We start from the raw sequence: 13,986 nt of genomic DNA, 5'->3' as shown, positions 1-13,986 counted from the left end.
CCCAGCTTTTCCCCTTTCCTTTGTGCTAGGATGGGACCCAGAGCCTCATGCATGCTAAGTAGATGCTCGACGCTGTAGCCCATCCTCTTCTGCTTTTCCAAGGGCCTCTGACATTGACTGCCTGAGCCACCTCTCAGGGCTGCTGACTCCTGATGAGCTCAGATTCTAACGGTGTTTCTAAGAGACAAGGTGGGTCCAATGTAAGAGGCAGCTCTTAGTAACTGGAGAGAAAGGGACTGGAGACACAGTGAAGGCTTAGCTCTGGGGGCGTTGCTGGTTCTGTTTGGCTTTCCTCCATAGATGGCAACCAAACGTGGCTCTCTAGGCTGGCCATTTATCTTTTGTCATTTGTTTCTTCAACGACGTAACTCTTAGTTTTGTTGGTTGTTTCTACTTTTCCCTAAGGACAAGAGGAGTCTGACCCACAGATTTGTGAGAACATGTTTAATAAGTTCCTTCTGAATCTACATAGCAGACATTACCTCGGCTCTCCTGGATGGTTCCAGCAGGCTACCCCATCTCACTGCCAGCTTCTGTGCCAGCTCCTCCCCATCACACCTGGAATAAAACCCAATCCCTTAGAGTCCCTCCCTGATGGGGCTTCTCCGTTACCATCTTGGGAGCTGCAACTTGCTCAGAACCTTGAGCTCTAGGCTAGGGCCTCCCTGGGCCTTTGCTGTGCCTCTGCCTGCAAGGCTTGTCTTCCACAGTTTCAGAGTTCTGCTCCCCACGATGCCTTTCCTGATGCCCCTGAGAGATGGGCCCATTCTCCCTGTTGTTATTCTCCCCTTCACACAGGCACCCAGTCTAATGAAATGCCCATAGGCTCTCGTCTCTTCTCCAAGAGGGAGCCAAGGCTTGTATCAGAGGCTCAGCATAGTCGCATGGAAGGAACACCAAAATGGCTAAATTAAAATGACTGACAATACCAAGTGTTGGCAAGGAAATGAAACAATTGGATCCCCTCAGAGCCAATGGGACAATACAACGGCATAACTACTCTGGAAAACAGTTGGTCGCTTTTTTTTTAATGCCAGTACTGGGACTTGAACTCAGAGCCTCTAGCTTAGCTTTTTCCACTTAAGGATGGTGCTCTACCATTTGAATTACACCTCTACATCTAGGCTTTAGGAAAAATTAGAGGTAAGAATCTCTCAGATATATCTTCCTAGGATGCATTTGAACTGTGATTCTCCTATCTCAACCTCCTGAATAGCTAGGATTACAGGTGTGAGCTACCAGTGCTAGGCCCAGTTTGTAGCTTTTATACCATATACACATTCATTCCTATGTATTTGCCTCAGAGAGTAAGGACTTGTGTCCACACAAAGACTTGCACATAAATGTTATGTGCAAAAGGTGGCTCAGTGGTAGAGTGCTTGCCTTGCATGCATGAGGCCCTGGGTTTGATTCCTCAGCACCACATAAGCAGAAAAAGCCAGATGTGGCGCTGTGGCTCAAGTGGTAGAGTGCTAGCCTTGAGCTGAAGAGCTGAGGGACAGCACCCAGGCCCAGAGTTCAGACCCCATGATCAACAAAAAAAAAAAAGTTACACTTACTTGTAATGGCTAAACACTGAAAGCAAGTTAACTGTCTTATCAATCTAGAACTAGCAAAAACTGTCCTCTTGACATATGAAAACAAAGGCAAAGAAGCTCTAAGGGGCAGCTGAGAGAAACGGCCTCAGTTCCCTCAGTGGTGGTAGTTGCTAAAGGCTGCTGATTGATAGTTGGGATGGATGGCAGCTGGCCAGCGGCCAGCAGGTTGGGGTTACCATGGGGACCCAGAGTTTCAGGCAGTGCCATTCTCTCTCATCATTAAGCTCCCAGTCAGGCTCAGAAGCATCCAGCTGTTCTCTGGAGAGTTAATTTTACCCAATGGTCTCTCTTACCTCAGGGGATATGTTCCAGGACCCTCTGTGAGTGGATGCCAGACCATGGATAGTACCAAATCTTATGGATATTGCATTTTCCCTGCATATGTATATATGTTTCCATCTCATGAGGCACATATTACACATTGTCACACTAACTCTTGTGGTTTGACTGAATTTTCTTTACCTTCTTCAAAAATTCCTGGATAGAAGATAGGTTCTTACCTGAGATCCTAACCTCAGCATAGGGTGTTCAACTTTTCCCATACAGGAAGCATTCATGGCTTCTCCTTGGCACCATTTTGGGTCTGTCTGAGAGTAAGTAATGTAAGGGTTACCTGAACGTAAGTGTTGCTGTGCAGCCATGGTCCGCCTGTAGGGAGCAGGGCTACTCTGACTAATGGACAGGTAGCATATACACGGTGGATACGCCGGCATCCTAGTGAGTTAGCAGGACTACACAAACTTTCATCATGCTAATCAAAATGGAGTGCAAGTTAAAACTTAGGAATGGCTTATTCCTAGAATTTGCAAGTAATTATTTTCAGACTATAATTGACCATAGGCAACTGAACCATGACTTGCTTTGTTTGCATCGTGATTTATATAAAAATCCTCTGCCATCTCCTGCATCTGAGCTCCCAGAAGACAGTGTTTCTGTCTGTTTTCATCCCTGGCCATCCCACTTGGCACAGTGTCTGGCTCAGAGTAACTTGGAGCTCAATATTTAGGGCACTGAATGCTCCTGGATTAGAGAGAACAGGCAGGTGGAGGGTTGGGTGGTGGAAACATGCCCCTGGGGCTAGGCCTGCCAGACAGTGCTACCTGGCCTGAGACTCTGTGGGGACAGCCACATGCAAGGACCTGACCCTTTTGCCACCCGTGCAGACAGGATTCTTGCAAAACACCAATTAAGACATCTGACCCAAATTTGGATAAAAGCTTTTTTCCTGTGTCAAGTGGAGCTAATTATACATTTATTCATAATTTATGAGGTCTAGTAAGTGGGAACAATTAAGGAAAGGGCCTATGCAAAATCTATTTCTTTTGATGCCACCTTTTCTTTTCATGCCAGTCCTGGGGTTTGAACTCAGGGCCTGGGCCCTGTCCCTGAACTTTTGTGCCCAAGGCTACTGCTCTATCACTTGAGCCACAGCTCCACTTTTGGCTTTTTGGTAGTTAATTGAAAATAAGGATCTCATGGACTTTCCTACCTGTTTCAGACCTCGATCCTCAGATCTCAGCTTCCTGAGGTTATAGGATTAAGCTACCAATGCCCGGCAGTGTTTGTTTTTCTTTGTTGTGAGGCTGTGAGTGCTACTGGGTTTTGTTTTGTTTTTAATTTTTATAACCACCATCATTCACTGTCACTGCTGTGAGATGCCCTTTGTGAAGAACTTGTTGGGTGGCCTCTCCTTGTCTCATTGGTCCTTTGCTCTTTGTTCTGTGAGGCAAGTACTGTTGTCATCCCCATTTTACAGATGTGGGTTTCTGAGTGGGGGAAAGAGACTTGCTCACAGTGTCAGGGCTCATGAGTGGTGATTGTGACTCGGGTTTGGGGGTCTTGGGGCTGCCCCTTTCTTGTTGCTGTGGCATGCATACAGCCATCTTTCCCTCTGGATCTCTTCCTGTGACTTTGCATTTTCCTACGTAAGGAAAGGCAGGACTCTTATGGCCTTCCATTTTTTTTCTCTACACAATGGGATTATATGCTTCATGCACGTATTCTACAACCCAGTGTTTTATTGTGGGGAGGATGATCATAAATTTGGTGGTCTTTTTCATTACTACTTTCATGATGCAGGTGTGTCGTATGTTTATTTACCTTTTATCTATGCATTTCCGCCAAATTTAAACATCACAAATAACCCTCTAAGATCCCTGGAAACATGGGTAAATGTTTCCCCAGAACCTGACAATCACTCAACCATGTCAACCATTGTTATTGGGATATCTTGTTTGATTATAAATATAGAAGAGTCATTAGCTTTAAGAAATCTCCTTAAAGGTGGGGACAGTAATGTGAAGGAAGAACGCCATTTATGGACTCTAATAAAATTTTCAACCAAACAGTTTTACTAAGAGGGAGAAGATACCAGGTGGTTGGGTGATGAGGGATGTATAGGAGTTCAGAGGAGCAGGGGAGGTATGTATAGTAAGGGCCTGGCTCAGCTGCCAGTAGATTCAGTGGTTACAAGAAGTGGGGCAGATCTTCACAGTTTGTTAGCCATTTCTCCAAATCAAGCATTGCCCAGGGGTCCAGATTTGCAGCATCCCAAGTGAGAAGGACCCTATCTGGGCCTAGCGAGGGCTCATGTCTAACCAGCCTTCTTCTTTTTTGTCTCCTCAGGGTGAGGCAGCCGGTGAGGAGCACCTCTGCGCGGACTTTCCTGAGCTTGACCTCTCTCAGCTGGATGCTACCGACTTTGACTCAGCTACCTGCTTTGGGGAGCTGCAGTGGAGCCCGGAGAACTCTGAGACTGAGCCTCACCAGTACAACCCTGACGACAGTGAGCTCTTCCAGGTAGGCCCTGCCCACCAGGTTGTGTTCCTCTGCCTTTTGTGCTGGCTCACAGTATGGAGTCTCCCATTTACCCACGCTATTAGGACCAGGCTTCTTGCCCTGTCCTGGATCTGTGCCTTACCCAGGCTGGTTCTTACTCACACACATGGCCCATGGTGTCACCTCTGAAAGAAAGGGCTGGAATGAGCTGCTGGTTCTGTGCCTTCTAGGCTCCCAGGATTCACTGGGGACCAGAGAGACACTATGTCATGGAATCCTCACCTTATCCATGCAGTGCAGAGCCATTACTTATTTTAATATTATTATTGTTATTAGTTTTTGTTTGTGTGCTGGTTCTGGGTCTTGAACTCAGGGCCTCACCTTCTCACTTGGCTTTTTTTGCTCAAGGCTGGCACTCTACCACTTGAGCTGCACAGCTCCACTTTGGACTTTTGGGTGGTTAATTAGAGCTGAGAGTCTCATGGATTTTCCTATCTGGGTTGGCTTTGAAACTCAGATCCTCAAGTCTTAGTCTCCTGAGTAGCCACTGGTGCCCAACTTTATCTTCCCATTTGATGGTTTTCCATGACTTGGAGCAGTCATGCACCTTAGTGAGTTACCTGATTTCCACACAGCCTGCTGCCTCCAGAGCCAGGAATGAGGGCAGCCATGGGAACATTCCTGTTACCTGGTACTGGATCGGTGGCAGTGCTATCTCTGCTCATATATAGTCCTCATTTCCTCCAACACCTCTCATCTGTAAATGCCTTATGCCCATTCTTCTGTTGGGCTAGAGGTTCTTCAGTAAAAACCAGTGCCAAGGGGCACTGTGCAGGGGCCTCTCAGCCATGTGTGTGCAGGTGAACAGCCTTGGGCACAGGATGATGGACATTACCTTTAAGAAGACCTCTTTGTGGGACCATTGGCTGTCTGTTTGGGTTGGGAATAAAGCAAGCTTGCGTGCATTTGCATGTGTGGGCGTGGGTGTGTGGCCTGGAGATTGGCTGTGTGGAAGCTGGGCGATGTGGAGCTGTTTGGCTTTGTTCTTTCCTTGACATTTTCTCCCACATAGAGGTCACAGGTAGAAGCCATAGCTGTCAAGGCCTGTGTGGTGTGTTCTGTGCCATGGAGACATCTCAAGTAGTTCTCCTGATGGAAAGGTGTATGGAGCTACATGGTCAGGCATTGTGTCTATTAGGGAACTCCCAGTCCGGAGGGTAATACACCCCTAGATCAGCAGCAGTGCCAGCCAGCAGCAGTCACCTGTGGCAGAGGAGGGCTGGGAAGGCAGAGTAGCATCAGGGAAGATTCCTCCAAAGAAGAGCATTTTAGTGGAAGGACGGAGAGGTGGCAGCCTCCAGGAGCTTGAAGGGCAGGGACAAAGCATTTGGGGGCAGAAGTAGTCAATGCAGAGCGTGAAATAGGAAGGCTGGAGAAGAGTTAGGAGATAAGTACATGGAGGTAGATGGAGGATTCACCATACAGAGTCTTGTGCACCATGTAAAGAGTTTTGATTTTTTCCAAGACTGTTATCATCTATAAGCTGAGCATTATAAATAACCCATTTTACAGATGAGGAAAGTAAGGCCCAGAGAACTTAAAGGAACTGTCCCAAGGTCATACAAAAAGGAAAGACTAGGGCAAAGATTCTAACCTAAGAGTGCATGCCCTATACTTTCATGCGGAATCCTTTTGCCATCCCAGTAAGGAATCCGCGGGGCAGAGTTCAGGTTCTGGTTGCCTCTAGACCTCCATGTTTTTATGTGAGTAATGGAAACAATGCCTTCATTGTGTTGTTCTGTCTGTCTTAGGGAACAATTCCCTAAAACTGCTTTCAGGTTGCACTCTTAATTGCTTAAGAGTGGTTTGGTGGTGGGCACTGGTGGCTCACACTTGAAGTCCTAGCTATTTCTAAGTTGAGATCTGAAGATTGTAGCTCATAGCCAGCTCTGAGAAGACAAATCTGAGTTATTCTTATCTCCAGTTAACTAGAAGAGTGAGCAAGCAAAAAACCAGCATCTTTTTTTGAGCATTTTCATGAGCATTTTTAGTATTAGCATTTTCAAGTAAGAAAAAACAAAGCAGAAGTGGAGGTGTGTCTCAAATAGCAGAGCACCAGGCTTCAGCAAAAAAGCAACTGAGAATGTGAAGCCCTGAGTTCAAGCCTCAGAACTGGCACACACACACACAGACAAACAGAAACAGAGATATACACACACATACACAGAAAGATAAACAGTGAGAGAGAGAAAAAGAGAGATATACATATATATATAGAGAGAGAGAGACAGAGACAGAGACACAGAGAGAAACAGAGAGGTCTGGGTGCTTTCTGGAAACCCTATCCATTAAAATGCACAGGCTATACTCACTCCTAGCCAGAGCCCAGGAAGCCTCTGGCTTCAGTCCTGCTAGGACACAAAGAAGGGTCAAACCCTGGGCTCCTCGGTATGGCCCCAGGCTCTCAGTCCTCACAGTAGGCAGAGTTCTGCCCCCCTGCCCTCCCTGCTCTGTGGCCTGTCCACCTCACCTGCTGCCACATGCACCTGTTTTGAAATCATGTGATCCAGCCTGTTCCCACTCCTCAACCCCCAGCCATCGGAGGCTCTGAGCTGGGTCCTCACTATGCATTGTTGGTTCCCACGGCTCTGCCCAGTGTCTAGCACTCTGTCAGGATCTAGTTGTCATTAAACAAGTAAACCTTCCACACCCAATGCTCATGACGCTTCAGCATGTTCCACTGGTGTGTGTTAGACTGTGAGTTCCCCCCTCAGCCTCGGGAGCCACCACACATGGTCATGGACCTTCAGTTCTTGCAGGTCAAATGAAAGATCTGATTGATTGTAGTGAGATCTTCTTTCCTGCCAAGGGCCAGACATGACCCATTGTCAAGCATATGGTGAGACCCAGGAGCCATAGGTTCTGATCCTCTTCCTGCCACTATGTGGGATAGCTTCCTCATAGGACAAGTAGGTGTCTTCAAGCATGACTGACTGTGGCAGAGCCATTAAATGGCACCATGGTTGCGGGGATGAGCTAGAAGTATGGAGAACAAGCTAGCAGTGCTAGAGAGTTGACAGCCTTTTGGGGACAGGGACATTTTACCTTCCATTTCTTGGTGCTCCAGAGGCCTTGGGCTGGGGAACAACATCCATTTAATAGATGTTTCTAGACTAAGCAGGGCATTGATTGCTCTGTTTTTTGCCTAGGATAGGTCATTCCTTTGGGCAGGGTCTCAGTTTCCCCATGTAAGGAAGGAAGAAGGAAATGTCACTGGCTCTCTATCTGTTGAGAAACTGAGAGGATCCTTTCAGACATGAGCCTTTGCTCAGAAATCATAGGCCTTCTCCCTGCTGAGATGAGGGATTTGAATTTCCCGAGTTTCCTGGCCTCCATGGAGGGATTTGAATTTCCCAAGTTTCCCGGTGGTGGCGTCTCTTGGTTGGGGAGGTTGTCTGCAGCCTGGATGCTGCTTTGTCTTCCTTCAAGCCACCTCAGGTCTCCAAACAAAGCATTTGCCTTCAGTTCTGGAAGGATCCTTTTCTTCCAGCTTGTGATCCGCTCGGGAAGGTTGGGGGGTAGGGCTAAGTCTATTAATATACCTTCCTCAGCTGATTAGCTCTCCATTAATTTGCACTCTGTTTCTAAGCCGAGCAGGGGGAGTGAGCTAATGGGCCCTGGAAGAGCAAGGGTGGCCAGCTTCCTGTGATGTGCTGTCTTAGGGTGCCTATGGGTGACCCAGAGACCTTTCTTCTAGCCAGCCACAGCTCCAGCCTTACACATCAGGCTATTCCAGAGCTGAGCAGCTTGGGGGAAAGGGGAGAGGGGAGACCCCTTTATTAGTCCTTGTTCCCCCCCCCCGCCACTTGCTGGCTGCTTCTTCAGGTGTCTGCCATTTTTGTGTTCATTTTAGCCCCATGCCGGGCACTCCATAAGTTAGTAACTCAAGAGTTAACCTTCCTTCCTTCCTTCCTTCCTTCCTTCCTTCCTTCCTTCCTCCCTTCCTTCCTTCCTTCCTCCCTATTTCCCTCCCTTCTTTCCTTCCTCTGTACTGTTAGTGGGGTTTGAACTCAGAGGCTAGGTGCTGTTTCTTAGCTTGTTCATTCAAGACTAGCCCTTTACCATTAGAACCACACCTCTACTTCCAGCTTTTTTGGTGGTTCATTGGAAATAAGAATCTCTCAGACTTTCCTAACCAGGCTGGCTTAGAGCCCCAATCTCTAGATCTCAGCCTCTTGAGTAGCTAGGATTACCTGTGTGAGCCACCAGTGCTTGGCCTTCAGGCTTGTCTTTCTAGGTCCCTCTTTTCAGGCTTGACCCCACTTGCCCCTTCTCAGCCCCGGCTTCCTACGCAAACTTGGCCAGTCTGTTTCCTGGGGCTGATCCCCATTCCTATGGGAGGAATGGCCCATAGGTTTCCTGAGGAGCCCCAGCTGTGATTGGTTGGGAGTTGGAGCCCTGTCAGGAAAGATGCTGGTGTCGAAGGGAACAGGGGCAGTCAGCACCATGGGAGTACACATACCACAAGATTGACAGGCCTGGCTACCTCATGACCCTAAATGGGGAATTAGTTCACCATATCTCTGGGCCATTTGTTGCTGTCCCAGGAGAATTCTTACTCCAATCCAAACTAATGATGTCATTTCTGGATGTCTTCTTCATAAAATCTAGCCTTCCAGACACGGAAGTGGTCATCCACCACTGTCCATTTTCTGCCTCATTCATTCCTTCTTGTAGCAACTCTGCCACTTCCCACACCCCAGGCTTAGAGCCTAGTCCAGCCATCACCCCTGAAGGAGAGATTCCAAGAACATGTCTTCCCGTTGGACAGGAAAAGGAGCTGGCTTAGAAGAGGGAAATGACTTTCCCAGAGTCATTTTGTCAGTGGCAGAGCCATTGTGATCAGCCTCAAACCCGGTCCTCAGTTCCCAGCTTTCCAGATCTTAACTCCCCCAGCAAGCCAGACACAGTGTTGTGGGGACAGCACTGGGAATCTGGCCTGAGGCTTGGGGGAGACTTGGGAGTGGGGGAATAACCAAATAAGTTCAAATCTTGGTCTAGGACTGGAGTCTGTGTGCCACAATGTGCCCATGGGGTCTCAGATTCAGGGCTTGAAGCAGACCCAATCAAGATCTTCTTTTGACTTTTATTCTTAGATCTGTTCTAAAAATTACAAGGCATTTGTTCTCTGCCTGACTCCCCCCACCACCCCACCCCTGTGCACCCCGCCCCTGAGCTTCTTAGCTGCAGCTCTGGCTGCAGAGCTTGGAATAGATCTAGTGCAGCCAAAAGGTCATCACGAGATGTGTATTTCAGATGAACTTCCTGAAGAAGGATAAACAGCCTGACCTAGGATGGATGGGAAAGTGTGCCGGGGAGGCATCATGTGACAGCATGTGCTTCTGCATGGACAGGCCAAGGAACCAAGATCACTGACTCAGGAGCGGCAGCCTCTGTTCCTGCCTTCTGGCCTGGGAGCCTAGGGACTGGGCTTGCGCACGCTAAGCCTACTCAGAGCCTATCAATAGCATGTTCTTCTTCTCCATCCCAGCATCCTCTGCCTTTCCTCCAGCCTTCTGTACTCTCTCCCATACACACTTGCTGCGCTCTTGCTAAGATGTGCTCTTCCTTGGAGAGGAGGCTCTGGAAGCAGGGGTGGGGAGTGGGGGGGGCTGAGTCTCAGTGTGCTGGATCCTCCACTGTCCAGCACAAAGCCGAGCTCAGAGCCATGTAGTGAAGGAGGGAGTGGGAGGTTGTCCACCATTGTTGGAACTTTAGTGTAATCATGGTTACAGTTACTAATAACGAGTTCTAGTTTCGTGTTGACCAGTTTCCTCTAGTAACTCTTCCAGTTACTCACCATGAGCCTCATGGGGATGGGGTCTACCTGTCATCCTCCATGACAGGTGAAGAAACTAATTTGCCCACAGTGGGTTAAGTGTGGCTTTGTGAGTCAACCCCGGCTCCAGCTCCAGAACTCCTGACTGTAGTACCTGCTTTTCTCTCCCTGGTTGATCTGGGAGAGAAAGCCCTGGGGGGGTCTCTGAAGGAAAACAGAAGCCATTTTATCATTACTGTGGTTATCATTGCCCTGTTTGGGTCTCAAGGTGATCAGCCTTCGCCTTCCTGGTGCCCCAGGGTCCAAGGGACTGGGCCTGCAATGAGATGCGTCTCCAAGGATGGAGAAAGGTCTATCACTGGTAAGAAGGCAGGTGTCCTTGGTGGACAGCCTTCTACTTCAGACCACAGGCAGAATCAAGGCTAGCACTCCAGGACAGGGACCTTGCGTTTACCACCTGCTGCCTGCTCATAAAATTCTGTGGTTTTTAAAGATGGCAACACATTGACTGAGCATCTGCTAACCTAGGAATGCTGAGAAGATCTGATGGGACACAGCAAGTGGAGGTTTGGCAGGAGGCTGGATGTGGTTCAGTGGGGTGGGCAAAGCTGGTCTCCTCTGGGTGTAGAAGTGACTCACCCTCTCCCCCCTCTGCCTCCTCCTGCCAGATTGACAGTGAGAATGAGGCCCTCCTGGCCGCACTCACCAAGACCCTGGACGACATCCCTGAAGATGACGTGGAGCTGGCTGCCTTCCCAGGCCTGGAGGAGGGGGACACACCCTCCTGCACCTCAGCTTCACCTGGCCCCTTGTCTACGCCCCCCAGTCCTGCCATGGAGAGGCTCTTGGCTCCAGTGTCTGAGGTTGATGAGCTGTCACTGGTGAGAACCTATTTCTAACTGAGGTGGTGGTGGATGCCTGAGGTCAGGTGTCTGGTTGTAGGGTGATGTGTGCAGAGCTGTCAGCTCCAGCCTCTGCTGGGGGGGGTCTCTTTACAGCCTGGGGAGAGGACATCAAAGAATGGAATTCAAAAGATTGATCTTAGTCCTGTGTGAGACCCTTGCGAACAATTTCTCAATGATTACCCACAAGCAGTAAAAATCTGAACAGGAAATGGAGACAGTTAGAAGGAAACCTTAGCTCTCTCCCAATTGATTTTTCCCATCTTAGGGGTAGCCATGGTTACTGGTTTGTTATTGGACTTTCTCCTCACCTATTTTTTCTTTTCTCCTTCTTTTCCCTCCTCTTTCTCCTCCTCCTCTTCTTCCTCCTCCTTTCTCCTCTTCTTCCTCCTCCTACTTTTCTTCTCTACAAAAGAAGCCTGTGTTATAGACTGCTCTGCCTCTTGCTTTCTCACTAAACTCTGGAAACTCTTCCAGCTGAAAGGGTGGAGGCCTGCCCCGTCCTTCTTAATGGCTATGTAGTATTTCCCAGGGAAGAATGTGTTGTCACATAATTAGCCATTCCCTGTGGAATGGCTAATCTACTGTCATTACATTAATCTACTGTCATCAGCTACCACCTCTGCTCACAAAGATCTTGGACCCATAGAGGTAAATAAATTCCTGGAAATGGGATTTCTTAGTCTCCAGAGACATGATTTGTCATCTTACTCAGGTCCTTGCAGATTATCCTTCAGAGAGGTTGAACTGGTTTACCGCCCTGGCCGGCACAGGTCAAGTGCTCAGTGTGTGTGTGCAGCATGTGCAAATGTGCATGTGGAAGAACAATGTCAGCTCTGACCAGACTTTCAAAGGGTCTGCCTTGCACAGCTCACTGAAGTCCCAGGTATTATGGGGTGTGCAGCATGTCTTGGGCTATTTCCTCAGCTTAGGGCTGCAGCTCTCAGGACTGCTGAGACCCAGCTGGAAAATCAGAGCTTGTCAGTCTTAGGAGGGGCCTTAGGTCATGGAGAGGGATCTGGAGAGGCCCTTGGTGGGATGGAGATGTGACTCAAGTTGTAGGGAACCTGACTAGCCAGTGTGTGGCCCTGATTTCAGGCCCCTGTATAAAGGAAGAAAGGGAGAAGGGGTCAACTTTTGGTGATCACCAAGCTTAACTCTGAGGAAATCGAGGCCCCAGGTGGAGAGGGTCTCTCCTCTGGACACACAGAAAGTCAGTATGCCAACCAAGTTTAGAAAGCAGGTATTTTGACTAGTAGTCTGGAGTTCATTGCTTTCTCTGCCACTGCCTTTGAGATCTGCAAAGCAGTAGGAAACATTCACTGAGCACCTGCTATATGCCAGCCCCCAAGGTGCTGCCTTACCTTGTGGCTTCTGTGGATGGGGTCCTGCTTCCTTCCAGACTGGACCCTGACAGCTTGGGGTTGAATGGAGCTCTGTGACTTAGGTGCCTGCCTTCCTTCAGCCTCCCACTGACTCAGCTTCACCACCCCTGGCAGCTGGGTAAGGTGCTAGGTCAAAGGCTGTTAGGAGGCTTACAGCAGGGAATATCTGGGGAGCACTTAGAACAGTACGTGGCACATAGATCTGCTCAGTACATGCTGGCTAAGGTACAGCCGTTCGTATCATAACAAGAATTCTTAGTGCCCATTTCTGCCTGGGCCTCTGCAGAGGGACCAAACCTTAGGAGAGGGGAACAGCGACCCCTCCTGGTCATGGTCATTTACCTCCCAGTCTAAGCCTCTGCCTTTACCCCACACGCCATTCCTCTCCTGACATTTCAGGCCCTGAGTTGGGTGGGAAGCAGACTCATTGTCTGTCCTCTCATCATACTGACAGCTTTGGAAAGGTCTTGAGAAGGAAAACAGGCTTAGGTCTTGCCATGAATCTTAGAATTTACCCATGGTGTCATCTGGTCGCTTGATCTTTCTTTATGCTAGTGGAGAAAGCAAGGCCCAGAGAAGGAAATTGCTTGCCCCAGGTCTCACTGGGAGTGTGACTAAGCTGAGCTCAAGCCAAGTCATTCCTGTAGCCCAAGGGTCTTTCCTATCCAGTCAGGTGTGCTTATTGGGGTCTAGGTGAGATAATGAGGACCATTGAGTTCCTCAGAGGTTGGGTTGGGGCCTTTTCTCTGGCTCCTGGGACTTTGGTGCTCACCGCTGGGTGAATGGAGGGGGCGGACTGTGTCCTAGGTACATCCTTGGTGCTTCTCCCCTGGGTCTCCCCCTTGGCCATGATGGAACCTTCAGATGTGCTCCGCCTCTGTTCTCAGCTTGCATGTACTATGCACCTGCCACAGGGGGCCAGAAGCTGGGGAGGCTGAACAGGCTCGATAGGAAATTGTGGTGGTAAAAGCCACCCTGGGAGGGTTTGAGGTAGCATGCACGTGGGCATTGCGTGCTTAAAGCTCTCCTCATCCTGCCATCATGGCAGTTGCCCCTTGGGAGAGAAAGGGACCTTAGGCAGGGGGGGGTCTTGCTTTTAATTGTTCACCTTTTAGCATTTGTCTAACACACACATGTTGAACATTTATGAGTGTTATTCACTTAAGAAATAAAAAAATCTTAAAAGGCCATATGAATTATCAGAAGGAAAATCAGCTGGAATCCCACATCAGAGAATCATTTTGGTTCCTTAACCTGTATATGTGTGTGTGTGTGTGTGTGTGTGTGTGTGTGCGCGCGCGTGCACATGCACATGAGTACACACGTGTCTACTACAAGTATATTCAGAATGCCCTAGGAATCTTGTAACAATACAGTGAACAGACATTACCTGAGACCAGTTTTTAAAGTCACAGCTATGTTTTTAGTTTTGGGTTTTTTTTTCTGTGTGTGTGTGTGTGTGTGTGTGTGTGTGTGTGTGTGTG

At 48.7% G+C, this 13,986-nt stretch overlaps 1 protein-coding gene across 2 annotated transcripts in view; it reads left to right on the top strand.

Annotated features, from left to right (window-relative positions):
• Ppargc1b (peroxisome proliferator-activated receptor gamma, coactivator 1 beta) overlaps positions 1 to 13,986 on the top strand; it is a 106,303-nt gene that overhangs the window by 75,733 nt on the left and 16,584 nt on the right. For both annotated transcript variants that reach the window (XM_013025477.1, XM_013025476.1), the window contains exons 2-3: positions 4,224 to 4,397; positions 10,884 to 11,096. In XM_013025477.1, the coding sequence (XP_012880931.1) occupies positions 4,224 to 4,397; positions 10,884 to 11,096 (387 nt within the window). The remainder of the gene's footprint in view (positions 1 to 4,223; positions 4,398 to 10,883; positions 11,097 to 13,986) is intronic.

The sequence above is a fragment of the Dipodomys ordii genome, unplaced genomic scaffold (genome assembly GCF_000151885.1).
Source record: "Dipodomys ordii isolate 6190 unplaced genomic scaffold, Dord_2.0 Scaffold85, whole genome shotgun sequence".
In the NCBI taxonomy this organism is placed as follows: domain Eukaryota; kingdom Metazoa; phylum Chordata; class Mammalia; order Rodentia; family Heteromyidae; genus Dipodomys; species Dipodomys ordii.
The sequence above is the reverse complement of the archived record's forward strand: the minus strand, read 5'-3'. Positions and strand labels throughout refer to the sequence as shown.